General features: G+C 39.7%; 1 protein-coding gene across 1 annotated transcript in view; it reads right to left on the bottom strand.

The window, feature by feature from the left end:
* Positions 1–27,195, bottom strand: part of PHEX (phosphate regulating endopeptidase X-linked) — a 129,839-nt gene that overhangs the window by 60,144 nt on the left and 42,500 nt on the right. Inside the window, exons 6-12 of the mRNA XM_067545292.1 lie at positions 25,919–25,987; positions 24,245–24,361; positions 21,371–21,454; positions 20,919–21,064; positions 13,222–13,315; positions 7,778–7,906; positions 2,853–2,954 (exon numbers count right to left, since the gene is read on the bottom strand). Of these exons, the coding sequence (XP_067401393.1) occupies positions 2,853–2,954; positions 7,778–7,906; positions 13,222–13,315; positions 20,919–21,064; positions 21,371–21,454; positions 24,245–24,361; positions 25,919–25,987 (741 nt within the window). The remainder of the gene's footprint in view (positions 1–2,852; positions 2,955–7,777; positions 7,907–13,221; positions 13,316–20,918; positions 21,065–21,370; positions 21,455–24,244; positions 24,362–25,918; positions 25,988–27,195) is intronic.

The following is a 27,195-nucleotide window of genomic DNA, read 5'->3' as shown; positions in this document are numbered from 1 at the left end:
TTTCATCTGAAAACAACATAAGGCTCTGTGCCAATGCTGGGCTTAGGTTCAGTACTAACCCAGAAATTAGCATGGTACCTGAGGAATCCACAGCAATATACTTTATGCTTTGCTTTATTCCTCATCTCAAGCACTGACCAGGATCACAGCACTTTTATGGACACAGGCAATGACACATTGCAGACACATTTAGACAGACAAATGCACTTTGTGTGTATAAACCAATAAATAAACACTGGCAAAACCCCAAAGCTCTTGGCACGGTTACAAAATATATCCATATAAATACTACAATAAGCACTTTGAACCCATGTTCAAATATCCACCCAAATCTCTCCAAAACTAAGACGTCCTCTCCATAACTCTTCCCTACTGGCAGGGTTGGTGTTTATCTGTGAACGTCAGTGTAAACCTACAATCTTAAACCTTGAATAATCCTAGAAATTTACCTTGATGTCTTTTTGAGAAAGAGGCCAAGATGATACCTGAGTTATTCTGCCAATATTAAGTACTCAAATGAAGATGACATATTGTGCCTTGGTTTTAAATACATTTTTTTAAAAAAAACAATCATAATGAAATAAGCTTTGGGGGTTGTTTAAAATTCTTCAGGGGTAAGAGGATTTAAGACAGATAGGGCTTTTAAAAAGCATTATTTTATCAGGTCATCTCATTTTGTATCCCATGTATGCCCTATTATGGGATTATGCCTAATATGCTAAAAATCCCACAAGACAAGTGAAAATGCTGTCTCCATTCTTCCAAAAAATGTGTTCTATAGTAATGATCCAAAATCATTTTGGATGTCAATGATATTACTGTGATTTTTGAATAATCATCATTTTAATAATGACATTATAAAACTTGAAATATATTTTGCTCTTATAAGCCTGCTCCTGTTCCCACTGACGTAAATTGCTGAAGTCCCATTCACTTCAACTGAAGCAGTGTACACATTACAGTCTGATTTTGTAGGGTTTTTGTGCATAACAGAACAATACATGACCAATATGATTTTGGGCTTCTTACGGACTTTACAGTACTTCTACCATCTTCTTCTACTGGCTCTCTTCTGTTCTGCCTTATGCTACATCTGAGAGGCAGCAGACGGAAGGCATGCTGGAGAGTTGACACAGTGGTTAAGTAAATCATTTAGTAGAGAAATAAGGCCAGACTGTTAAGGAATCATTAGAAAAATTGGTATTAGAAAAAATATGCAAAAGGCCTCTTTCCCTCTTCAGAGACCAAAAATAGCATCAATCTACCTGAGCTGGGCACGTATCTATATGAAATATTATCATTACCCTCAGACCGTTTGTTAAGAAAGTGAACAAACTTCACAAGCTGTGTGAAAGTATGTGGGTAATTGGTGGCTCTCCATTTGCTATCAAGGTTATCACAAACCATAGTGTGACCCTACTACCGTTGGCTTTGTGGCTGTGAATGGTTCACTCATCCATCTATACATTGCTAGTGTGTTCTTGAGAAAGGCAGCATGAAGCAAAGATGTTGCATACTGAATTTAAAACTTTCCACAGATAAAATAACTTCAGCAGTCTTTTCATCTGAATTATCAAAAAGCTTTGAAGTCTGCTTTTCTTAAATCAAAACCGCTATATTTATTCAAGCACAGCAGGTGGGACACACTTCTGCTCTACTTGCATATAATTCTGTTCAGAGAGAGTCTTTGTCAATTAAACGCTGTCCAATCACCTGGCAAACAAGGTAAAGAGCTCTTCCTCTCCTCCTTCGGGTTTAAACATTTTTAAGGTATTTCTAAACTTTTTTTTTTTTTTTTTTTTTTTTTTTTTAAATAAACAAAGACCCTCGGCCGGTCAATTGACTCGTACTAAGGGGCTAAAAATAGCAGTGTAGACATTTGGGCTCAGGACAGAGCCTGTGCTCTAAGACCATCCCCTTGCTGGATTTTAGAGCCCAGACTTCAGCCTAAGCCCAAATGTCTACACTGCTATTTTTAGCCCCATAGCACAAGTCCAAGTCAGTTGACCCAGGCTCTGAGACTCACTGCTGTGGGTCCTTTTTGCAGTGTAGGCATATACTTAGGTTGTTGCTTTGTGTGCTGCTCCCTGTTTTCTGAGATCACTTTCCATGTCTCACACAGTATAAAACGAGGGATGGAGCGACCTGGTTCAGGAAGCCTTGGGTGCCTTCTACCATCCAATTTACCCTCTGCACTGTAATGTCACACAATGATTAAGTTATGAAGGGAAGTGCCAACTTTGAGAATGATGTGATGTCATTGCATTTGGACACTGCTGATTGGCTGGAATGTTGACATCACTCTTGGAAGTACTGCTTTTAGGGGTAGACTTCCACTAGTGACATCAAAGATGCCAGACATAAAACCTTCATATACCCATTGCTAAATTGGAGCCTTATCCTTCCAGGTACCGGACATCCTAAACTCCCTAAGCAACCTAAAACTAAAAATATTGTATAGTATTATTCATTGTATTATGGTAGCCCATAGAAAGCCCATTCAGGGATTAGGGCCCATTGTGCTAGGCACCATCTGACAAATTATGAGGAAGACAGGCCCTGCCCCAGAGAGCTCACAATCTACATATCGGTCAGGGTTTAAGACGTGAACAAAGCAGACAAATAGGGTGAACATGGGAGGAAACTAGGGAACAAAATGAACGGTTTAGCAGAAAAGCAGGAATTCAGGTTGCTCAGCATTTAGCCAAACAGATTGCCAATGTGCATTTCTAAAATAGTAAACAATTCAATAGAACTTTAAACACAGCATTAAAACTAATGGCAAAACTTCCATTGACTTCAACACAGCAGGATTTCACGCACTGTTTTCATTTTCCCCCATCACTAGTTACCTTTTCTTTAGCTTTCCTTTTTGTTCCTGTGTCCATCCAGTCATTTTCCTTTTCCAACATGTCGATAAAGGCCCAGCGAATCCCGTCAGTCAACTCCTCCATCTGCAAGATAAGTTCTCCCCAGTAAAGAGAGTCATGGAAAACTGACAGTGAGAAAAGCAAACTGCAAGATAAGTTCTCCCCAGTGAAGAGAGTCATGGAAAACTGCTCGACTAACTGGGTATATAAATGACCTGTGTGATGAGACTACGTCTGTCTCTCTTTATAGGACACCAAGCCTCCTTCCCTCCCCACCTACCTTCCTCCCTTCTCAGCAACCCTGACACTCCTAGTAATAGAATGCTTGCCTTCATTTTCTTCTCTCCCAGCAACACCACGACTTTCTCACTGCTGTTCCCTCCATGACACAATAATGAACAGTCATGAGAATGCCTTTCTTGCATTCAGGATGGACAGGCTGAGAGAACAGCAGTGATATTGTGAAATTCCTGGCAATTTGCTTCCCAGTCATGTGTGTATACCGCCCAGTATTCCTTCCGATTGACATTCATCAAAAAGAACCATATTTTGGCTGTTTGTATCCTTACCCAAATACAAAGCAGAGCTGTATTATATACCCAACTAACTTCATTTGTGGACTATTACTGTCATTTAAATAAATACTGTTTATATAACAGATGTTAGCAGCTTGAACACCCAATTGGGCCCAGTTCTCCTTGGTTTTGCACTATGGATAGTAATTTACATCGGTACAAAGTTGGGATAAAACACCATTAGTCTGGTCTGGTAGCATTTTTCATGCACTTGGCACAGGTATAAAATGTTTACACAAGGTGTCATGGACTTTTCAAAAATAGGAATAGTAACGATAAGATACTAGGAGGATAAGCACTAGAGAATAGCCTAAGGTGATACATAACAAGCAACCCCATGGCATCTAATCCCAAGAGAAAGATTATTCTGCTGGTCTAAAGAGCAGAAATGTTAGCAGTTTGATATATTTGGCTGGGGGGAGTAGAAAAACAGTAAGTAAGGCTGAAGATACAGACAATTACTAAAGACATAAAGTTGAGATTAAAAAGGGCCTGATCCAACAATCACTTAAGTTATACGAGCTGGATCAGGCCCAAAGTTGGGATAGAGAAAAGACATTCAGAACTAATCTAAGGATTCAACCATCTCATTATGTAAAGTTTATCAGCTGTGCTAAATTAAAAAAATAAACAGAAATGTCTATCAACGTGGACCTGCAATATGTTAATCAATAGATATGGTATCCTTTAAATGTCTTTGGGAAGGAACCCTGAAAAATATTTTCAACAGAATGGTTATTAATGCATCAGACTCACATTTTAACTTTGAGCTGTTATTTTCTTGTTGTGTGTGTGTGTCTCAAATTAAAGGTAAGCACTGGATCGCCTTATTATTCAGTTTCCTCCCCTCTTTTTTAATTTCTCATTACTTTTGACACAATATAGGACAAACAGAACAAAACATTAAATATGACCAAACAGTCAACAGTCTCAGTAAACTGCATCCAAGGGACTAAAGTAATTTAAGGAATATTGATGGTGGAGCACTGACTCAATTAACTTAGTGCACTAATGGGGTGAACTTGTTGTATATGGAGGTTGCAAGTTCAAACTCAAGCTCTGCAATTGGACCCTGGTGTATATTTAGGTTTTATGCACCAGCTGTAGCAGTAGGAGGTGGGAGAAGAAAGCTATTCATATCATCAGAGTTATCACTGAAATTGCTCAGGCATAGCTGTAAGAAAGACTGCAAAGACCGTAGGTCAAAAACAATGTTGTATTTAGACACAAATTATATATTTTTTTATAAAAGGAGGAGAGAGAAGGCATACATGGTCTGAGATATCATCAGTGTCTAGTGTATGCACCCTGTACTTGAGGGGCCTCAGAACTTAATTGGGAGCTTTTTACAGTTGAGAAGATCCTGGGAGACTACAACTCTCCTGATGCCTTGGGGGGAAAAGGAGAGAGATTCTTCCTTTACCAGGGAGCTTAGAAAAAAAGCATGCATGGACTCCATTTTGGTTTTGGAGTGGAGCACGGCTGATGCCGAAAGCTGCTGCTCACTGCTGCTGGGGGTCCAGAAGCTGCTGCTGAGAGCCTGCTGAAGTTTTTGATCAAGCCAGGCGCTTCAGAGGTTGGTGGCATTGCCCAAGCAAGGGCAGGGACTGAGTCTGAACCTGACTGAGGTGGACCTGCAGTGAAAGTGGTGTGATACCTCCGCATTTTTGTTTGGGGCAGGGCACATAAAGGAAGGGGCACAGCAGAAAGACTTTGACTGGCCCTGAGAAGAGGCAGAGAGAGAGTCCCTTCAAGCAGGGCCAGGACTGCGGACATTTGGTTGGGCCAACTCCAAATCTTCAGCTTGATACCTGGGCTGAGCTGATACACTGAACCAACAGAGTGCTGCCTCCTTCAGATCTTCAAGCGCGCCCACCCAAGCAAGGGGTCAGGGCTCTGAACTCTAGGGGACTGTACACTCCAGAGGTGGGGTAAATAGTGGCAGTGTAGATGCCAGTTAGACAAGTTTCATTTATTACTGTATACTGCATTTATTAATTGATTTATTCAACTGTCCCTGTGGATTTAAAACAGTAGTGATGTTTAATTTCAGTCTGTTATATTTCCTTAATTTGTTAAGTAAAGGTGTGTTTACTCCAATTGAATTATATTGGATGTTTAGTTTGCATAATTGGTATTTTTGAGTTAGACTCATGCCACAGATGAATATTATTATTATTAGAATAGGTTTAGTCCTGGAAGCTCCCAAAGCCCACTATTGAGCGTGTGCAGTGTCCAGCCAGGTGGAGGTACCACCAATTTTAAATTCCTTTAAGAGTAAAGGGACTGCTGTAGAGGGGTGGATAGAGGGTTCCCACCTATCCTACATCATCACTGAGATACTCAGGATCTCCTTTGTTGTCAGCAACCTTAGGCCCCCTTGCACACAGGTGAGTGTTGCCTGCTTCCAAGTAACCCAGAAAAAAAAGGGGGTTACACTAAAATCTGAGAATACCATATTATCCACAACTCATTATTTGCTTATCATGGATGGCTACCTACTCTCCTTTAGCTAAGGAGGAAATGTTCTAGACATCAGAATGGTTTTCCTAGTTTAAGAAAGGGAAAAAGGAAAGAAAAAATTATTAAAAATAGACTTGAAGAGCCACATTTTTCAAGGTTTCAACCAGATTCAACATGACCTCTAATTCGGTTTGTGTACTCACACAGATGAATGTCTACCTTCTGTGATTTGTGCTAGCAGTTTTATGTTCCTAGTTTATTGTGGGTGAAAACTTACTGCCTGTTTTCTTATAAATTGGTCCTAAAGGGCAACTTGCATCCTCAAATACTTTGAACTACATCACATTTAAACAGATATCCAATTTTTCTTTTTGTGTTTCACATAATTTTTTGAAGATGTGGAGGAAACGCACCAAAATATTTGCATCTCCTACAGCTGTTCCTCTCTTTCCACTTGATCCCGCATGGAGGTCATTATACTACATTTGTGACTTCCCAGTGGTTTCTTTCCTAAAAAACTGTAATATAAACACCACTTTAGGAACTCAGTAAAGGATCAAGGAGCTGGAAAAGTTGGATGTGAGAGAAAATTCTAGTTCAAAGACAAAGGCCCACAATGATAAAGGGAATCCAAATCATTCCTGAAAATGTAAGGAACAAAGACTTTGCCAAACCAAATCAAACTACTGGTTTATTTGGGATCCTGCCTTTGAGACCAGCCAACACCTGGTGCTATAGATGAAACTGAAGAAAATAGAAATAAACTCAAGCCAATACATTTAGATCAGGAGATTGGGCTTCATCCAAAAGCCACTGAGGTCAGTGGAAGCCCTTCCATTAACTACCATGTGTCTTAGAACAGGCCCTTCAATCCAAATCTGAATTTTCCCAGAATCTAGCATTTGGGGTTCAGCTTGGGCACACTAAAGAGAAGATCCACTAGCTGGGAGCTGAAGTCAAAAGTTAGAAAGGTTCAAAGTTGAAGTAAGTCAAGTTTTTAACAGCGAGGATAGTTAATCTTTGGAACAATTTATCAAGGGAACTGGTAAATTCAGCATTCATTTGAAGTCTTTAGATTGAGAAGAGATGGCTTTCTGAAAGGTATGCTCTAGTTCAACCACAAGTTATTCAGCTCAACTGTGTTCATTTACATAGTATGAAAGAATAATTCCCCCACCGCAGGAATCACTGAATGAAATTTTATGACCAGTGTTATGCAGAAGGTTTGATTATATGATCATGACAGATTTCTTCTGGCCCTGAAAAGTTGTGAATCACAAATCCTGAGTTTTGATCTTTAGATATGAGCTTCCCCAAAATGTGGGTCAGAGATCAGTTATGGATTCCCTATGCTGGCACAAACCTCCATACTCAAAATGCATGTAGCCGACTATGCAGTACTGCATCTGCAGAAGAGAGATCCTTTTGGACTCTCACAACTGAGAAGTCTTGGTCCAGCCCCTCAAGGTGATGTAAAATCAGGACATTTCCAATGATGATGCCAGCTTACACCAGCTGACGAACCTTATCTCCCGCACCACAAGAATTACCCTTGTCTTAGTAGCCATAACTACAAGTGTTATTCATGGAGAAAAAATTATCTGGATGCATTTTTAAATCCAGCTACATATTTGTCTCAAAAGCGTGAAGGGCAATGAATGCACCAACTGAATTTAGCTGGAGAGAGAGGAGGCATTTCTTTTTATTTGTTCTTGTTTTCCCTACCATCCACTTTACTGAACAAGTGGAATTTTTAAAGTCATTGAAGGTAGGAAGTCTCTCTTTAAAGCTAAGTTCAACTTCAAATTTATTCTGCCAAGAGGAAGAAACTAATTAAAAGTTTCCAGACTGAGACCGAGGAGGACTTACCATTTCTCTCTTGTCTTCTTGAAAATGGACAGCCACAAACATCCTACCAATGACATAAGGGAGTGCTCCTTCAACAAAGTTTACACATTTATCCCATTGAGGCAGTAAAGATGTGGTTCCCTGGATCACCTGTTGGCATTGCACAATAAGCCATCAGAACATGCCATTTCAGAAAAACAATCTGAATAACTCAGTCTCATCCTGGTAAATTCTGAAAAGTAATGGTCAGATATAAACCTACTATATATAACAGCAGGATCATTTTACTATTTATGTCTGTATTTTCATCATCTTCAAAAGGATTTACACCAGCTGAGGATCTGTCTCCTTAATGTCTAATTCACCACTTAATGAGCAGGATGCAGCATTCTGCACCAGCTTCAGAATCATCCAAAAGACCACCCTTTTGGTCAGTCCTCATCCTCCAGGTAACTGGCCCGCACCAGGCCTGCCACTAGGATTGCAAAGGATTGGTGTAGGAACTACTACAGGTGGAAGGTCATCAGTGTGAATACCTGCATGGGGCATTTCTGTGAGGGCACTAATATGAGTGTGAGAAAGAGAGCACCAGCATGAATGGAGGCTATGAGTGAGTGTGTGAATGAAGGAGAGTATCAGTAGAAAAGTGAGAGTGTAGAAAGGCACCACTGAGTGGGGACGAGTGGGACAAATATGTGTGACAGTGTAGAGGGGCATGGAATGTGTGAGGTAGGAGAGGGTGCTGGAACCTTTGTGGAGGGGTGGGGGGGGGGGGGGGGATCCAAGGCCAGATTGCTTCCTCCCTCTCTGTGGATGGCTGCTCCAGCAGTAAGCTAGCTGTCCTCTCTTCTGGTGCCACAGCAGCACCTGGTGGGCAAAAGGTATTGTGTGTGTGTGGAGGCGGCGGAATCTGTATGGGACACAAATTCTATGTTTATGTTTATTTTGTTAAAAAGGGGGACTAGTGCCTGAGAGAGAGCAGGAGGTGCACAGTGCAATTGTAAGAGAGACAGGCACAGATGAATGTAGGGTAAGAGTCCAGGGTAAGAAAGAAAGAGGGAAAGAAAGACTATACTGACAGAAGTAAGAGAAAAACCATACAGAATGAGTAGAAGAAAGAGTGAAGAGGAGGGCAGAGGAGAAAAGTGTAAGAAATAAAAGTGAGGTGAAACATACTGAAAAAATAAAGGAAAAGTGATAATGTATATAATAGAAGGAAAGAAATATTGGAGTAAAATAACAAGAAAAGAAAAGAAAAGAAAAGAAAAGAAAAGAAAAGAAAAGAAAAGAAAAGAAAAGAAAAGAAAAGGCCATGGAGACAAAGTTAATCTTTCACTGAATAATTTGTAATGGCAAAAAAAGTTTAAATAGAGAGACAATGTTTGATATACACATGTACAATCTTTTGACTAGCCATTTTATTATATCAGAACTCCTTTCAATGTACCAAACATGATTCTGCTTGTGCATTGAGCATTAGGACAAAGGAGGAGGAAGAACTTTGAGAATTAGGAGAGAGAGCAGGCTGTCAGATTCCAGTGGGACAAAAAATGTCTTGGGTGGTGTTGCGGAGGGAGGTATCTTGGCTGGGAGAAAGTGTCAACAGGTAGGCTGGTCAAAACATATTGATTGCCTGCACCACTTTGCACCTGCCGGCCTTGCTCTATTCCCCAGTTTATTATTGGGAAAGGAAGAAATGCCTGTAGTCACCCAATGGAGATCCTTTCCAGTCAACTACACAGTAATGTTGATGGATTCTGAAGGGACCTGTGTTTATCTTTTATCAGTCCAAAACATACTGGATTTGGCAGTGGCCATCAAGGGAGGATGCAGGTGCAAAGTGGAGAAGAACAGGGATCCTCAAGGTTCCAACAAAGCTCTGGATTTTAATGGTTTCAGACAGATGTTCAGGGATTTTTTGGCAAATGAAATCTTTGTTTCTCATCATGGAAAAGTCACTTTAATAATTCCTCCAATGAGATGGAGATAGATATGTAAAGCTTAAATTTATTATAAAGTAACCTCATATCCATGGACTCTGTGGCTTACAGGGCTAGTTATGGGACACAGAGTTCTCCACCTTTAAGTCACTAGTTTGAATCCAGCTTTGGTAAATACCACAGTGTAGCTGAGGCATGGCCTGCTATGAGTGCTACTAGAACTAAAATGGCTAGTGTAGAAGAATTGCTGAAACTATAAACAAAGCAATTTCTCAGCAGTGATGTCCTGTTTCACAGCCTATGAAAATGACCTTCCACTTTTAATTAATTTTGCCCTGCCCTTCCTCTGCAAAGTGCAAATCATTTTCATTTTAAACCTCTTGATGTCAAAATTCACATTCTTCAGGTCTGAAACCCATTGCCAAGTTGGGGCATGCTGGAAACTCGAAGGCCTTTCTGTGCTGTGTCTAGCACACAGTATGGAATTCAGCCACATGCAGGGAACCCTCATAGTCTATGAAACATTCACATTAGAACTTGAAAATGTTGCGCTACAAAGTGTACAACCACCTCGATTTATATATTTTCTTTGACTTCTCAGGTGAGTACATAGAACCATAGAATCATAGGACTGGAAGAGACCTTATGAGCTCATCTAGTCCAGTCCCCTGCACTTATGGCAGGACCAGCATTATCTAAACCATTCCTGACAGGTGTTTGTCTAAACTCCTTTAAAAATCTCCAATGATGGAAGTTCCACAACTTACCTAGGCAATGTGCTTAACCACCTTGACACTTAGGAGGTTTTTCCTAATGTCCAACCTAAACTGCCCTTGCTGCAATTTAAGTCCATTGCTTATTGTTGTATCCTCAGAGGTTAAAGAGAAAAATTTTCCCCCTCCTCTTTGTAACAACCTTTTAAGTACTTGAAAACTGTTATGTCCCCTCTCAGTCTTCTCTTCTTCAGGCTAAACAAACCCAATTTTTTCAATCTTCCTTCATAGGTCATGTTTTTTAGATCTTTAATAATTTTTGTTGCTCTTCTCTGGACTTTCTCCAATTTGTCCACATTTTTCCTGAAATGTGGCATCCAGAACTTGACATTCCAGTCGAGGTCTAATCAGTGCAGAGTAGAGCAGAGGAATTACTTCTTGTGTCTTGCTTGCAACACTCCTGCTAATACATCCCAGAATTATTTTTGCTTTTTTTGAAACAGTTTTTACACTGTTGACTAATATTTAGCTTGTGATTTATAATGACCCCCAGATCCCTTTCTGCAGTACTGTTTCCTAGGGAGTCATTTCCCATTTTGTATGTGTGCAGCTTATTGTTCCTTCCTAAGTGTAGTACTTTGTCCTTATTGATTTTCATCCTGTTTACTTCAGGCCATTTCTCCAGTTTGTCCAGATCATTTTGAATTTTAATCCTATCCGCCAAAGCACTTTCAACCCCTCCTCGCTTGGTGTCATCCACAAACTTTACAAGTGTACTCGCTATACCATTATCTAAATCATAATCTGAGAGCCACAATCTGTTCCCTCATTTGTTCATACGACAGTGAAACATTGCACTGACCATAATGAGAGGCAGATTATTAACTCATAATTTTGATTTATTGTTATATCTATATCTGAATGCTTGATTTTAGAATTTTAATAATGTTCTTGTAATATAGTTTTAATGTAACTATCTTATTAAAATTCATTCATTCACATTTCTTTTAATGAATGGAAATATTAGTCAATAGTTTATTCAACAGGGAGTGGGGAAGTCTTTTTGGTGTAGATAGATCTGATCAGATTACAGTTCTGTATAAACCATGCAACAAAACCAGATCAGGACACACTACTTTTTGTAACTGCTTTAATGCAAGTGATGTACATTCTGTTTATCATGTGGTATTGTAGGATGGAGTCACAGTACAGTAGGAGCACTACTGAATTCGGTGAGGGAGAGGTGTCTTTCCATTGACTTATTGGGTTTTGGATCAAGCACCAGGTGACCAGCTTCCCAATGATAATACAATACACAGTGCATCATCCTTTGGATTTTTACACAATCTGCAACTGCTCACAAACTTAATAAGTGGATGCATTTACTTTGTTCTACTTCCCAGAAATCTCAGAGCACTGAATTTTAACCAGACCCCAAACATTCACAAAACATAAGTAAAGAAGATTTTTTTTTACATGTTTTAAGCAATATGTTTTTCCCTCAAGCCAAATTCTTACAGATGGCTGAACTGTTTTGGCAGAAATTCAGGCTGAGGCAGACACCCAGAATGTAAAATTCATCCCAAACAATTAAAGTTTGAGAAAGTTATAAGCAATTGCAAACAGGGTCTTATAATGGGAAGTGTCAGGCAACATTAATAATAGGTGTCTGTGGCAACCTATACTGTTATGTTCACCACTTTTACAAGAGTATGATAGATTTTGCACAAAGTATGCCTTCTGAGGTATCGTTTGAAACATCATAATCTGCTGAACATTATTGTCCTGATAAAATATGTGCATCAACATTGAATGTGAAGTTATAAGCTTCTACTATGTTTCATTGCTCCAAATTTAAGAAAAGCAGGCCCAAAACAGTTTCTCAGAAAAATAGGACAGACCAACACCCAGCCAAGTGTAGATAGATAAAAGTCTATCACCTGCCTAAGTGGCCATTCTCCAGCAATTGTAAGGTGTAATTAAGAAATTTGCATTTAATCATAGGGACAGTTCAAATTTTACATTCACAACGGAATGCATGTCACCATGGCTCAGCAAGGATGTTTCTAGCACAAGAAACAATTATAAAAAGGGGAAGAAAACACTGAACTTCACTCCTCCTCCCATCTCTTTGCTCATGACATCAATGAATACCTGAAGGACACTGAACTAAGGGGGAGGGGATCCCAGGCTGAAAGGAAACCCAGCTTATGAAATTTACTGCAGGTTGCTGAGGAAAATGTTCAGTTTGAATTCTGTTAGTTTGTTAATTTAGCCATTAGATTGCATTTTAGGCTTTTATTTCTTTGGTAACCATCATCACTTGTAATCACTTAAAATCTATCTTTCTGTAGTTAATTAACTTCTCTTATTATTTTATCTTAACAAGTGGGTTTGGATTAAAGTGTGTGGGAAGCTCCATTTGGGATTAACAAGGTTGGTGCATTATCATTTTCCTTTGATGAAATTATGGACTTTCTATGAGCTTGTACTGTTCAGAAAGGTACTGAGCAATTAAAGATGCACATTTCTGGGAGGACAAGGTGGGGACTAGGAATTTGCTGTCACCCTGTATGTAATTCATGAGTGACTGGTCAGAGTACTCATGTAGTTATCTGAGAGTGGATTTGCAGGCTGAAGGCTGTTTGAAAAGTCTAGGAGTGGATGTTCTGATTGCAAAGCAGTGTAAGAGGCACTCCAGGCTAAAGAGTTAATGGGACATCACTGTTCAACAGTCCAGGTTGTACCCTAGGGAATGTCACATTGTCACTACCAGTCTCACCTATATTAAAAACTGAAAACTCAAACTTACCCGAGAAAATTCCAGCCACCTATACTGAAAGCGTCGGCTGAGGTTAAATATTCTTGAATAAACCATCCTCCACACCAGATAGTTAGCAATAGTCCTGTTAAATCAGACATGAATATTTATCAAACATTTAATTCCATATGATGAACAGTAAAGTGCCGGTGGAAGCAATATCTAAATGGCTTTCTTTACGAGCAGTTTGAACTGAATGAGAGAAATTTCACCTTTAAAAGTAATGATGAGCTATGACCCAATTGATAAAATCCTATTACACAGAAGAAATTGCACGAAGACAGCCATTTACTGCCTGATTTCATGATAGGAGCCATCTTCTGGAGAATGTTTATAACAAGTTCATATCCTGATAGCAATACTTCATGGTAGTGTTCTTTATACAGTGCAGTTTTCATTTAGGTATTCTTTACACAAATGGTAAGTGCTATGTAGTAGTAATGACATACCTGCTCTGTACAGAAACTACACAATTTATTATCATTTTTGTCTTGTAAACCAAAATGCAGGTTCTCTCTCTTTACTAATAAGACCTATAAATAATTACCATGAAACTAAAATAATGGAAAATTAGCTACCATATATAGTCATTACATGGTATTAGCTAAGGTGACCAGACTTCCCAATATTATCAGGATCATACCAGTATTAGGGGCTTTGTCCTATACAGGAAACTACACACCTCACCCCACACAGAAAAAAAAAGTGTGAAAAATCGGGACACTATCTTGTCAACTCATGTTAGCACCTTTCAACTGAAAATATCAATGTGCTTTGCAAGCATTTCTTCATTAGCATTCTGAGAACTGCTGGAGATAAATGTTACTGTGCTCACTTCACACATGGGTAACATAGAGAAGTTAAGTTCCCAGATACTAGAGGGATTGAAAGATAGACAGGAGTGACTTGTCCAAGCCTCTCAAGAGACCCAACTCCCGTTCCTTTTCTCTAAACATTAGACAATACATCCTCACAACACACTCTGTATGTGGTTACTGTGATGGGGTAACTAGCACCTGGTGCATGAGACATATGTGCATAGTAAAAATCACAATGAGGTATTTAGGTTTAATCCCCTCAAAAATACTAATGTATTCTACAGTAATAGCCTAAACATACAGATACAGTCATAAATAAGTGTGAATCATAGTAACTCTCTTACTTACTAAAGATTTTGCCACTGATCACATACACTTTGAATCCACGTGTGTATTTAGCAAAAGTCATGATTAAGAAGAATGGGAATAGGATAATTTGGGACACATTTATGAATGAAGATGAAATAACAAGTTCTATTATATAATCAACCAGATTGCCCCACTTCTATACTGAAAGGTGAAGGAGACAGGATGCAATAAGGAAACCTCCTTATTCACCTCCTTTGTGAATACTCCCCATAGCATTCCATGAGGCACAGGAAAGCTTTGTCTCCTTGGGGCAAGGGCTGTGGGGCCCACTTCAAACCTGTTTTTTCTCAGGGGGACTATGAGAGGCCAAAGCCATCCACAAGGAATTCCTTTACCTCGGCACCAACACTGGATGTCCTGCAGCTATGAGGTTCCCCAGCAGTGGCTACCCTCTCAGACAAGCTTCCTCTTCCAGGAAATATCCATACAGTCAAAGCAGGGATAATAAGAATCTGCTCTGACTTCACCCTCAGCCTGACCACTCCTTTCTCCCAAGCTTTTTCTTTTTCCATCCTCTTCCACTATGGAAAGACCTTCACAGATCTGAAGGAAGAGGAATGGTGCCATGGCAACATCCAAGTCTCCTTCCACATGTGGGAGTTGATATCCCATGCATGGAGGGAACGCTTCACTAAGATCTAGGCAGTAACCACCTGCCCTCCTGTATGTAAATATCCATTTAATCATCTAATATATTGTGTCTGGTGGATTTTTTTCCTCCCATTAGAAATGTACATTTCTAATATATAGTTTTATCAAGAAGATTAACTATCATGAGCTCATGTTACAACACTTAGAACAGTTGTCTTTGTAATGATTCAATTAATTGAAGCTGACACTCAGAGATATTAAAGATACATTCCATAGCAGAAAATAGCAGATCTTTCCCAAAAAATGTTTCGTCACTGTGGGGTTTCCTTAAGCAATGACAAACTAAAGTATGCTTTATATGCCTACTCAGTAAAAATTCTTCATGTGAGCTAATTTCCACAAGCCTCACATCTATCAGTTTCAAAGCTTCAGCGAGGCTGTGTCCATACTCTTTCAATAACTATTAAGTCCCTGCAGGTTATTAGGATCTAGAAAAGTATTTGTAGGATTTCTGTGGATTAAAATGATTAAAGGCTTAATTTTCATTGAAAGTCTTATAGGGAGAGAACCCAATTTAGAAAGGGGCTAAATTTCACCACTTTGGTTTAAAACAACAGTACTTTTAACTTACATAATGCCTACCATAAGGCAATTATATTTTATAATTTAGCACTTAAAAGCCACAGAAAATTAATTCTCCCTTGCGTGCAGTTCTTGCTCCATCTCAGCAGTGTTTATCCTTGATTATAGATTAGGAAATCTGTTCTGTGTTAAAATTAGGGGTTAGGGGAATGTAATTAGTGATGGATGAACTTCAGAAATGGGCCTGATCCAAGATCCACTGATATCAATGGAAGTAGTTCTATTGATTTCAGTGGGTTTTCGATCAAGTCAGCAATGTGGAAGTGGGGTCAGTTTAAATAAGTACACCTAGATTATCCAAATCTTATCTGCAAACTTGGGCTAAACGCCTTCCAAGAATGGGTTCTCTGATGAGATCTCTAGTACTTCCATTTTGCACTTGTATCTGAATCCCCTGCTACATAAAAATATAAAGAAATGAAAAAGGTTTCATTTCAAACTCTGGATGAGGATTTATTATTTTGTTTTCAAGGGTGTGAGAGTGGCAGGGAGGGCAGGGATCATGTTTTATCTGAACCTGTTTACAAGTCCTTAGCTTCTATTCTTTGTCTCTTTGGTCAAGTACTCAAAATACAAAAAGAATAGAGATAGAAAGGGGCTAATTTCACCACTTTGGTTTAAAACAATGGTACTTTTAACTTACATAATGCCTTCCACCTACGGCTTTCAGAATGCTTTACAAATTATTTAATCTGCACAATGCCAGTGTGAAGGAGGCAACAGTTGTCCCAAGTTTACCAATGAAACTGAGGCACAGAGAAGCTATTTGCCTAGCTTCACACAGTGAGATGTAGTGCTTGAATAGAACACACAAGTCCCAGATCCAAGTCCCGTGTAACTAAAGTACTTGTTGTTGTAACCTTTGGAAAGATTACGTTTTCCCCAATTTTGACTGCTAAATGATTGCTGCAGATGGAAAATTTAGGATGATTATTTCTTAACAATGAGGTCTGTTAGTTTGTGGTGTAGTCTCCCAAAGGAAGTGGTAGAAACCTTATTATTTGGGATATTTAGAACTAGACCAAGCATTTGAGATTATACTGTAGAGAACAATCATGCCTTGGCAGAGAATGAAGTTGATGGCCTACATGAAATGTGAGGATTTTGTGACATCATGTTAGCATTTCTATCAATATCTATTGGTAGACAGATTTAATACAAGATATAATTTTAGAATGAATATGAGCTCAACAAATAGATCCATGTTTTCCAGCAACTAAGTACTCCAAATTCTGAGTACTTCTAAACCTCTCTCTACCATACTCCAGCAGGTCTATATCCACAACTATTTTTGCAGGAGTATCCTAAAGTGCAAAGAGGAAAGCTAGGCCTCAACCTTTCTCCAAGTTTATTCCCTTATCTTCTATGGAGGAGTGAGTGTTAGTTATTTGTCTTTTGCCAAATCAGTATGATAAGCAACAGGAAAGTAGTTCTTCAGTTTAAGTTCTGGTAGGGTTTGTACTGGGGTGCACTCGCCTCTCGCAAGCACCCCCTGGTTGAGTGTGCCCATGTCTGCAGTTTCTGTCCCTGTAGCCTTCCTTCATCTTAGGTCCTTAATTAGTCCCGTAGTCTATCAATAGTCGCAGCCCTGATATCGAGCCGTACTTCAGGGCTTCTCCCTCTCAGCCTCTCTGTGCCTTTCAGGCTCCAGCTCTCCTGCTGGACTACTAAAGAGTTCAGTTTCCCTTCTGAGGGTGCCTCAAAGTCCAGGCCACTTCCCCCTAGTGGCTAATGGGGGTGGGGGGAACCCAGGCCTACCCACTACTCCAGATCCCAACCCAGGGACCCCATAGATAGCAGCTGTCCACCATCTAAGTCATACCGCTACTCTGATTCCCTGGGCCACTTCCCCACAGTCCCACATCTTCTTCACCCTTACATCAGGGCCTTGTCCTGACCCAGCAATTAGTCCAGTCCTCCTCCTTGTTCCCCCCGGCTTCTCGGACAGAGAAGTGCTGCAGGTTCTGTAGCTCCCGCAGCCAGCCAGGCACACCATCCATGTCCCTCCAGCTCCAGCAAGGAACTGATCTCACTCTGGCCCTGCAGCTATTCTTATATCAGTTTGCTGGGCCCTGAATGGTTGCTCCCTGCCTCCCCTTTCTGATTGGCTGTGTCCTACACAGCCACTCTAGGCAGCTTAGAGGACCCTTTCCACTACCCTTTTCTGGGGCAGGGCATGGCAGAGCCATGAGGCCTCTATCAGGGGGCCTTAGAAGGTTGGTACACCCTATCACAGGGTTACAATAATTGTTATTGCAACAGTTACAAAGATTTGTGTTTGGGATGCAAATCCCTTTATTGCTCATGTTATACACGTGATTACTCTTCTCTCAATCTACACAAATTCTCCTTAAAATTAAACATGCATTGAGAAAAGAACAGATTCCTTATATAACAGTTGTGAGTAAATATCTAAGATTCTTAGGAAATACCATACAATAACTTAGTAAGAGCTAAGTGAACAGCTGCCTGTGAATTTCTTGCAGTGAATTTAGCTCTTATTCTGGTTTGTGTGCTGTCTGCAATCAGACTGCATTTTTAATGCATTTGTTCACTATTCAAAAGGGTTCAGTGAGTGTTCTGAAAGAACAATTTTCAATATGGGGATTGCTCACAAATATTCTCTGCGAATATTTCTTTGACTAATCCATACCTGGAATTCAATATTCAACCAGAGTAATTTGTCTCTTGATTTGCATGATATTGTGTTTGTTCTCAGAATGGATGACCCAATCTTTAAGCTGCTTCTTCCTCTATCTGAAACAAATGTCATTTACTTGAACTATAAGCTCTTTGGAGCTGGGACAGTCTTTTTGTTCTGTTTTTGTATAGCACTTTGGGTCCTGCTCTATGACCGGAGTTCCTATGGCTACCACAATACTAATAATAAATAATAATAATAATTTTGTGATTGAAAAGGGATGTGAATGCAATCAAAGTGAAATCCTATATAGATACCATAGAAATATCCACAAATAATTTTTCTTACTATTCACCTTGCTCCACTAATGATACTATATATCTCCTGAAGTGATTCAGAAATTAATGTATGTTATAAGCACTGAAATATGACTGGGACTTCCGAAAGAATCAAGGGGATTTTGATCTACAGAAATATTTACTGTGACAATCTGAAAACAAGTCCATGTTATTTGCCTTAATTTTGCTGTTCCTTTCTGACATTTACATACTATAGAGTATATGACATTTAAGCATTTATCCTTGAACTAACTCACCATTTAGGCAGATTTTGAGGCTCTGTGGTAGTACTTTACACTTATGGGAGTGGTGGGGTGTTTTTCTTTCCTGTTACTAATTTTTCCAAACTATGTAATAAAGAGACTTGCAGAGCCAATCATGACATCCGACAGAGTCCTAGAAAAAGCTTTTTTTATTACTATTCAGTGAATCTTTGAATGGATTTTATGTATTCATGTATTTGTATCCTTGACAAACACATGAGTAACAAGATCCATATTCTGTCCAGAGATGTGCACGCCCACCATGAAAGTTACTGAATAAGTTTATTTATGTTTAATTTGGCACACTATAACTTACCATTTCTAACAGGGCATGAATCAGTTTTCTTAGCAATGGATTGCACAACCTAGGCATAGGCTGTATTGAAGACTCACACAAACTGCTGACCTCCTTAAGGGATGCAGCTCAGGGCGTGGGGAAATGGAGTCATGGCTTTGCCTACTCCCACACTTCCTGCTTTCTTTGGGGCACCATGTGCCCCAGGGAAATAGTTGAGGAGCAATTCTTGCTCTCCACTGAACACAGGGCCTGGAATTGTGCCCAGCCCCTATGACAGCCTCACAAGAGAGGGGAGGTTCTTTACTCCCTCCCCTCTTCGGTGCCCCTGCATGAAAGCTAAGCAGAATCTAACTCTTAATTAAGATGTAGGACTCAATCCTCCTCGCAGCTTACAGGATAGGTCACTGAAGTAAATAAAATGAGCCTCTTTGCTTTATAGCAATATAATACAATACATACACAAACAGGACCAATAAAATGCTCCCAAATAAGCATTTTGTACACACTTTGTGCACTGACTTTCCAAGGTGCAGGGCAAGGGAGAATCAGGGGCACACAATGGGCATTCTTCAGTTGTTTGAATGAGAGGTTCAGAGGCCGTGTCTGTTTGAATTGTTTGAAGTAGGTCATGATAACTGATTGTTTGGAGATAGAATTAACACTATTTTTTATTTTTAGTATTGCCTGATCAGCCTGATATTTTACATGTATTATGAATTTATTTAAATGTGTTTTTATTAAGAGAACAAAGACTGCGCAATAATATCAGAATAAAGTTTCTGCCACTGTTCTAGCGTTTTCCAGTTGTTATGAAGATTATTTTAGTTTGACATGCTGTCACCAAGTAATATGACTACATGGTTAGCAATAAACTGTTTTTGAAAATGACATTCAATCAAAAAGAAAAAGGTGGACAGTAAGAGGCAATCATTACACTAGTAGCTCAACAAACAGAATAATTCATAAGCTATTTGGCAATTTCAGTAATAAAGGAGTATTGTAAAGTGGGACAATCTGAGCATATACATTTTTCTCTATATGAAGCACCTGTTCCGCCACTGTTCTGCACCCCTGAGCAAAGTGAGTGCAAAATGTTACCATTCTGTTCTAGTAGCATTTTACACATCCATCCCACAGGATAAATGACTACACAAGATGCAAGGCCATGGAGAATCAGCCCTTAAGCTTATGTTAGTTTGGTGAACTGGATGTACCTGTAATTGCAAGCCTCACTACAGTATCATTTTATTTTAATAAGAAGGTGTTTGAAGTTAGAAATTGCATTATCCACCTACCAGGCTTGTATCCTTCAGCCCTTATTCAAGCAAAACTGAATAGGAGGTTTGCCTGAGTAAAATGCCCAAGATTTGGCCCACTTTTTTTTTTTTTTTTTTATAAATGAGTGTAGCACACTATAATCTAGCAGACAAAGGTATAACACAACCCCCGTGGCTGGAAGTTGAAGCTAGACATATTCAGACTGGAAATAAAGTACATATTTTTAACAGTGAGGGTAATTAACCATTTAAACTATTTACCAAGGACTGTAGTGGATTCTTTATCACTGGCATTTTTTAAATGCACGATTGGTTTGTTTGTTTTTTTTTAAAGATACACTCCAGGAATTATTTAGGGGAAGTTCTATGGCCTGTTTATACAGGAGGTCAGACTCGATCACAATGGTCCCTTCTGACCTCAGAATCTACAAAACATAATAATCATCCTTACTTTTTCCTTTCATTTTCTAGAATCCTGAACAAATCTTTGAAGTACTGGGGCACACGGACAATCACATTTTCTGAAGGACCTATATCTTTAAGGTGCGGGTAGAGTTTGGTGTCAATCACCTTCTTGATGTATCCCAGCCAGTCAAACTGCAAGGACAAAGAAAAGCTCAGTGAATACAGTTTACAAATGGAGAAGATCATACATAATTAATTGACAAGGTTCACTTTAATGACTGAAGGTTTAAAAGTTACAAAAATATTTAATTTCATCATGGTAAATAATTTGGAACTTAAAGATGCAGCTGTATTTAAAACAACAATTATAACAGAGAACACTTGTTTCTACTAATATTTATTTAAAATGCTGCCCTATGCATATTTGAAGCACCTTCAGTTTTAAATGATCAGTTAAATAGTCCAAACAGAGTAATTTTCCAACTAACTTCCACTAACCTGTGGGATCCTGGTGCTAAGCTCAGATATGTTCATTTTATTGTACATAGTCTCACTGGTTCGATTCTCATGTGGAATCATTATCTAGAGAACATAAATGAAAAGAAATATTTTTAAAAAATCCGTCTCTTACTTTGTTAAAACTCATCATATTATTTGTGAGAACTACCTCAGTCCAGCTGCAAAAAAAAAAAAAAAGCGTATAGCAACAAATTGCCTCCCGATCCTCAAAGGAAAGTCAGCAATCCTAAACCACAAAACTAATATAATTTTAACTTCCTACATTTCAGTACATTATCTAGTATTTTTTTCCTTTAAAACGTTGGGCCACATTTGCTCCAATTACACCACATTGAACTACTAATCACTCCATTCAAATTTATACCAGCGTGAGTGAGCACCAAATTTAGCCCATTAATACTTCTAGACTCCATCACTTAAATGAAAAGTCCATTCTACCTCTTCAAAAGCATCTGGTCACAAAGAATTATTAGAAAGAAATAGGTCCTTTCATAAATTTTGAGGAATATTCAGATCCCAGGTTTCAGTTGGGCTCATAGTAGAAAATTAGTCCAAGTACAAAGTTCAGATCCAGTTCAAAATGTCCTCAGAGTTCAAGGGTCTTAGGATTCCAGATGTTGGTTCCAGCCTAACTCAAGTAATTTCTGTACAATGGACTCCACTAAAACTAAACAGGACACAGATGGCAAGACTCCAGACTAACCAAACGAATGGCAGTTTTCCAACCCAAACTCCCAAACCAAGCTTCTGTGGCTTTTGCTTAAGACAGACAGAAAATATGACTTTCCTCATATATTTTAATTCCCTCCCCCCTCCACCCAAACACACTTCACCTTTTTCTTCCCCCATTCTCCACAGGCTCTACTCCCTGAATCTTCCCACTTTTTCCTGCTTAAACTCCCATTTTTCTCTCTACCTACAGCTGTTGCCACCACCCCCCATCTGACAAATCTTAAACTTGTCTTGCACTCTCTACTTTCTTTCCCCCACAAAATTCTCCCACTTGTCTGTAACTCAGTCACCCAAACCTATCTGAAATCTTCGCATCTCTCCTCCACACAAGCACTGCATTCCCTTAAACTCTCCCTAAACACTCCACCTCCTCCCAAATCACAGGATCCGTTCTCTGACATATTTTCCCTCCATTCCTGCTGCTTCCCACCTTGAACAAGTCTTCCTCAGGTAAGTTCACTTAAAATGAATAGAGGGTACACAGTCTATATTTAAAACCCAAGAGATAACATGAGTTAATGCCTGGCTTGTAGTCACACAGGGATGTTTATATAACCAATTACATTCACTAGGGATTGGTTAACGATCAAAGCCATTGGACTCAGCTCTTTATTTGTGTTTAGATTTTAGGGAGGGTTTCCCCCCCTCAAACAGCAATAATTACCATTCTCAGTGTAGTTTGTTGCATATTTAAATGACTATCATTTAGACTCTAAAGGCTTTTAGGGTCCATTTCAGACCAGTGGCAGTTTTCGTACGTGTGGCAGTGACCTAAAAGTCTGTAGGGCTTTATTGAAGGAATTACTGGAGCCACAAGTGGTGGCACCGCCTGGAAAAAGTGCACCTATTTACAGCGTCGCTAAAGAATTGAACAAACATGTATTGCTTTTCCATTCTAATAAGACACAGTGCAGAATATGCTCATTACAATGAAGCAAGTTTTGTAAGGTGCTGTCATGAATAAAATAAAGCTGAATGCTTGATTTTACACATAGCTGCCCTCTTGGATCACCCGAAATTCTGTAAAAATCTTTTAGGGCCATACACTGACTTTCTGCTCTGTGAAAAGCTGCCGCAGAAATCAACACATTGGGATTAAAGGGGTTTGTGTGTGAAAGGGGAGGGGACTGACTTCCTGCAGGCTACCTACTATCCTTCCCCAACAAACCTCTCCAGTGTTCTCCATACGTTTAAGCTTCCACATGTTAAGAGGTGGCAGAAAGGATGGCTGCTCTCCTATGCATTGTCCAGAAGTCCTGAACTCCATGTACATTAATGCTGATAAGGCAGCACTAATGTATAATGGTTCATCACTACTGAAAAAAAACCCTTCCTGCCCACCCTGACCAAAGGAATTCATAGGAATGCTAGCAGGATGTGCAACCCCTGGGAGCGAAGCTCCTGCAGGAATCATGTTGGCATGTAGGTCAGGAGGGCAAGAAGCAAAGGGCCACCACAAATGTGGCCTTTGCCTCCAATCAGTCTAGGAGATCTAGAAAAATGTAGGAGTTCTGTGGGTAAGACAGTGTAAATTTGTGTAGGAGTGAGTGCGGATCCATTTTCCTACCCCGGCCTCATTTTTCACACAGATACAATTGGAATATTGCTTGACTAAGCCCATCATTCTGTAACTGAACAAATCAGGACCCCCACAATTCAGGTGGCCATAATGTTCTAAAAGGCAGCAAAAATATTTCAAGAGGAAAGCTAGACGTAAAACTGTTTGCAATAATACTTAATGGTATTACTTCGACAATTACGTTGACCTTCCTCACAAGCATTAATTAGTGACAGTACATCTGGTTGCACGACGGGGGCCATATCTAACTAAAACAGCCTATGTCAAAGCTCAGACTAATAATTACTTTGCAGAGTTAAAGGATGGACTACCCTCCTGTGGTTAGTTATTTCAAAGCAGAATTAGGAGTCAATAGTTAATGAATGCAGAAGGTTTGCTTTGCACTTTTCTTTTTCATACTTTCACTACTGTTTCTATTTTTCCACTTCACCTTTCAAGAAATGTTCTGAAGTATGTTAACATAAAATAATTGCGCCAAGGAAAATCACGAACATAGCACCGTTTCTATTCATGCACCATTTTAGCATTAGAAAATTACTAACCTCAGCTATTTTAATTTCCAGTTTCAGAACCGACTTCATGTCAGACTCTGCTCGTGAGGCATTGGCACCCAAAAGCACTGCAGTATCAACCATGAACTGCAAAAAGGCATCTCTGTACTGAAGAGAAAGGAGAATGAAATAACCACTGCAGGTACATCTGAGCATGGCTGTACCAGTAGCACATGGCAGCACAGCTCCAGTAAAAAGACAAATATCCTGCATTTATTCTGTATTTCAATTATTTCATTGCTTTAAGTGGAAGATGAGCATTTTGTGAGACTGGTTTGATTCCACCAGAGGAGAACTGGGGAAATAATGCCATAACAGGTATTGTGCTGACGGGAGAGGTAGAGATCTCTCTTGTGTTTCACTGAATATAGCTTTCAGAACATACAAAATGGCATTTGTGTGTTGTATTGAGACATCCCTACAGATGTTAGAGATTGCCTATACAGAGAGTTCCTATACAGCAAGCCAGGCTGTAAATCTACAGCACACTAGTATGCCACACACTAATGGCCATGAAGACTAAAAGTTCACTAGGGTGCTTTGACCTGCTCCTGTTTCAAACAGCGTGCAGTAGCAGGGTCACATAACCAGTTCGTGCATGGTAAGCTAGCGTGCTGTAGATTTACACTCCAACTTGCTGACACACTAAGTCTGTGTTTAGACAAACCCTTATAAAGGAGACTTGGACATGCATATTTGTATAGAAAATACATTTCTAGAATGATGTCTCTGCAACAACTCACTCTGCTCCTCCGGTCTTGCACAGGCCTATTGGATGCCCTAGGTTCTCTGAAGTCTTGGAGGGCATCTGGTGAAATCCTATTGGCCCACAGTCAAGACAGGAATAAAATTATACTCCAATTAACTACATATTTCACCTTCTGGTAGATGTAGTTCACTGGACACCGCTACCCCCTGGCCAGATGGATGCCACTGGAAAACTCACTAGCTCACTTGAGAGCTGGAGGGGAAGGAAAAAGGTCAGAACTTGGATGAGGGCAATCATCACTGCCCCATGACGATTGTGGGGACTTATTTGTTGAGTCTGGGCTACCACTGATGGGCATTGCATAATTTTCCATCAGACATAGGGTAAAAGGTGTTGCAGGTGCTAAATATTTGCATAATCATTGCACACTTTCAGACCTTGCAACCCATACTACAGTTTTGGTGCTTAGAGACATTAAACCATTTTACATGGTTTAACTGAACCAAGCCAAAACTTACTGTGAAGTTCAACTTAGATTCAGAGGAAATGCAGAGCTCAATTTTTTTTTTTTTTTAATAATTTTTCTAAAATGAAGCGTTCCAGTGGGGTAGCTGTGTTAGTCTGTTTTTAGCAAAACAGTGAGAGTCTTGTGGCACCTTAAAGACTAACAAATTTATTTGGGCATAAGCTTTTGTGGGCAACTGACAAAGTGAGTTTCTGCCTACAGAAACTTATTCCCAAATAAATTTGTTAGTCTTTAAGGTGCCACAGAACTCTCGTTGTTTTTCTAAAATGAAGAATATTCTGGATGAGAACCAGAGATATGCAATTAAGTGTAAGTACAAATAAGCATAAAGAGCAAACCACAGAGCCCATTCTGAATTTGGAGTTCAGCTAAGGAGAAAAAAATTCCTAGTGGAAAATAGTTTATCAAAGCTTAAGTTACTAATACTTACAGATTTAGCTTCTGTGGTGTTATCAAGGTAGTCTTCCCGTGCAGTTAGAGACAGGGTTGCTTGGTCTAGCTGTTAAAATAAACAGGAAAAGTATATAATACTCATTCACACACACACGCACGCAATTAAGAGCTACCAACAGGACTGGTATTTTTCTGGACATTAGAACAGGTGTTATATAGGCTGGTGCACCTGATCACAAACAACCTGATCCCAAACAACCTGGACCTGGGACAAATAATTGGGGGCACCCAGTTCCGTCTCCAGGACTCTGTTTATTCTTTAAAACACACAAAAAGGGAAACTGGAACACTACGAAGAGCAACAGTCCTGTTCTTCAGCTAAGGTTGTGGGGCCTTCGGGCCTCCAAGAGCTTGATGCACTGGACCTTTCTTCCCCCAGCCTAGGGAGGGGTCCACAGGGCTTTCCTGCTTCCTTGCATCTATCTACTACGGACAGAGTGTGTGCACTCTGAGTTTTCTCCTGGTCCCAGCAAGCCTCATGGCATGGGGGCCCTGATTTATATTCCTGTCTGGGAACCATCAGTCCCAATCTCTAAAAGTTGTCCAGCTGGGACAAATGATCATGATTCCCAGCAAGTGCCTGCTGGGCTTCTCTCCAGAACAGGACAGGCCGCTCCCCAGCTCCCCTGAGCCTTAAAAGGGCATACCCCTTTCTTACACTGTCCTATAACACGAACATATCATAAATTGTACAACACTGATAAATCACACAGGAATGCATAGGGGCAGAAAACTCTGAAGTGCATTGCATGACATTAACCACACCCAGACTGAACTCAACTCCATCATACTCAATGAAGCTTTAGAAGCCCCAAGAAATATCTGAACCACCACCTACAATACAAATGAAACCTGAGATCGTCTGACAGTTGAGAAGATGGGACTAAAAGCATTTGAGAGAGAGTCGTTATACAGCACATTTAGGGTTCCCACTGATTTATATTTGTTCTGCAGGATGAAATAACCATGCCAGGATATTTGCATATTGCTGGAAGTTTTTAATCAGGCAAACTCCCACTGAAGCCAATTTAAAAAAAAACAAAAAACAAAAACTTCTGGAAACTCGTATTTTTCCCAAAGCACTCCATTGGTTCAGGTTAGACTGAGGTACAGATGCCCATTTTGAAGGTACAATCAACTTCAAAATACTGAATAAGATATTGATGAGGCCACCACAGCAGCAGTATTGCTACTCTGGGGAATTTTGTTTTTAAAAAATACGATGCACTGCCCAATGAACAAACATGAGATTTA

Source organism: Emydura macquarii, unplaced genomic scaffold (genome assembly GCF_026122565.2).
Source record: "Emydura macquarii macquarii isolate MOO-44397 ecotype Brisbane River unplaced genomic scaffold, CSIRO-AGI_Emac_v2 contig_1043, whole genome shotgun sequence".
Taxonomy (NCBI): domain Eukaryota; kingdom Metazoa; phylum Chordata; order Testudines; family Chelidae; genus Emydura; species Emydura macquarii.
This window is presented reverse-complemented; position numbering and strand designations above follow the sequence as displayed.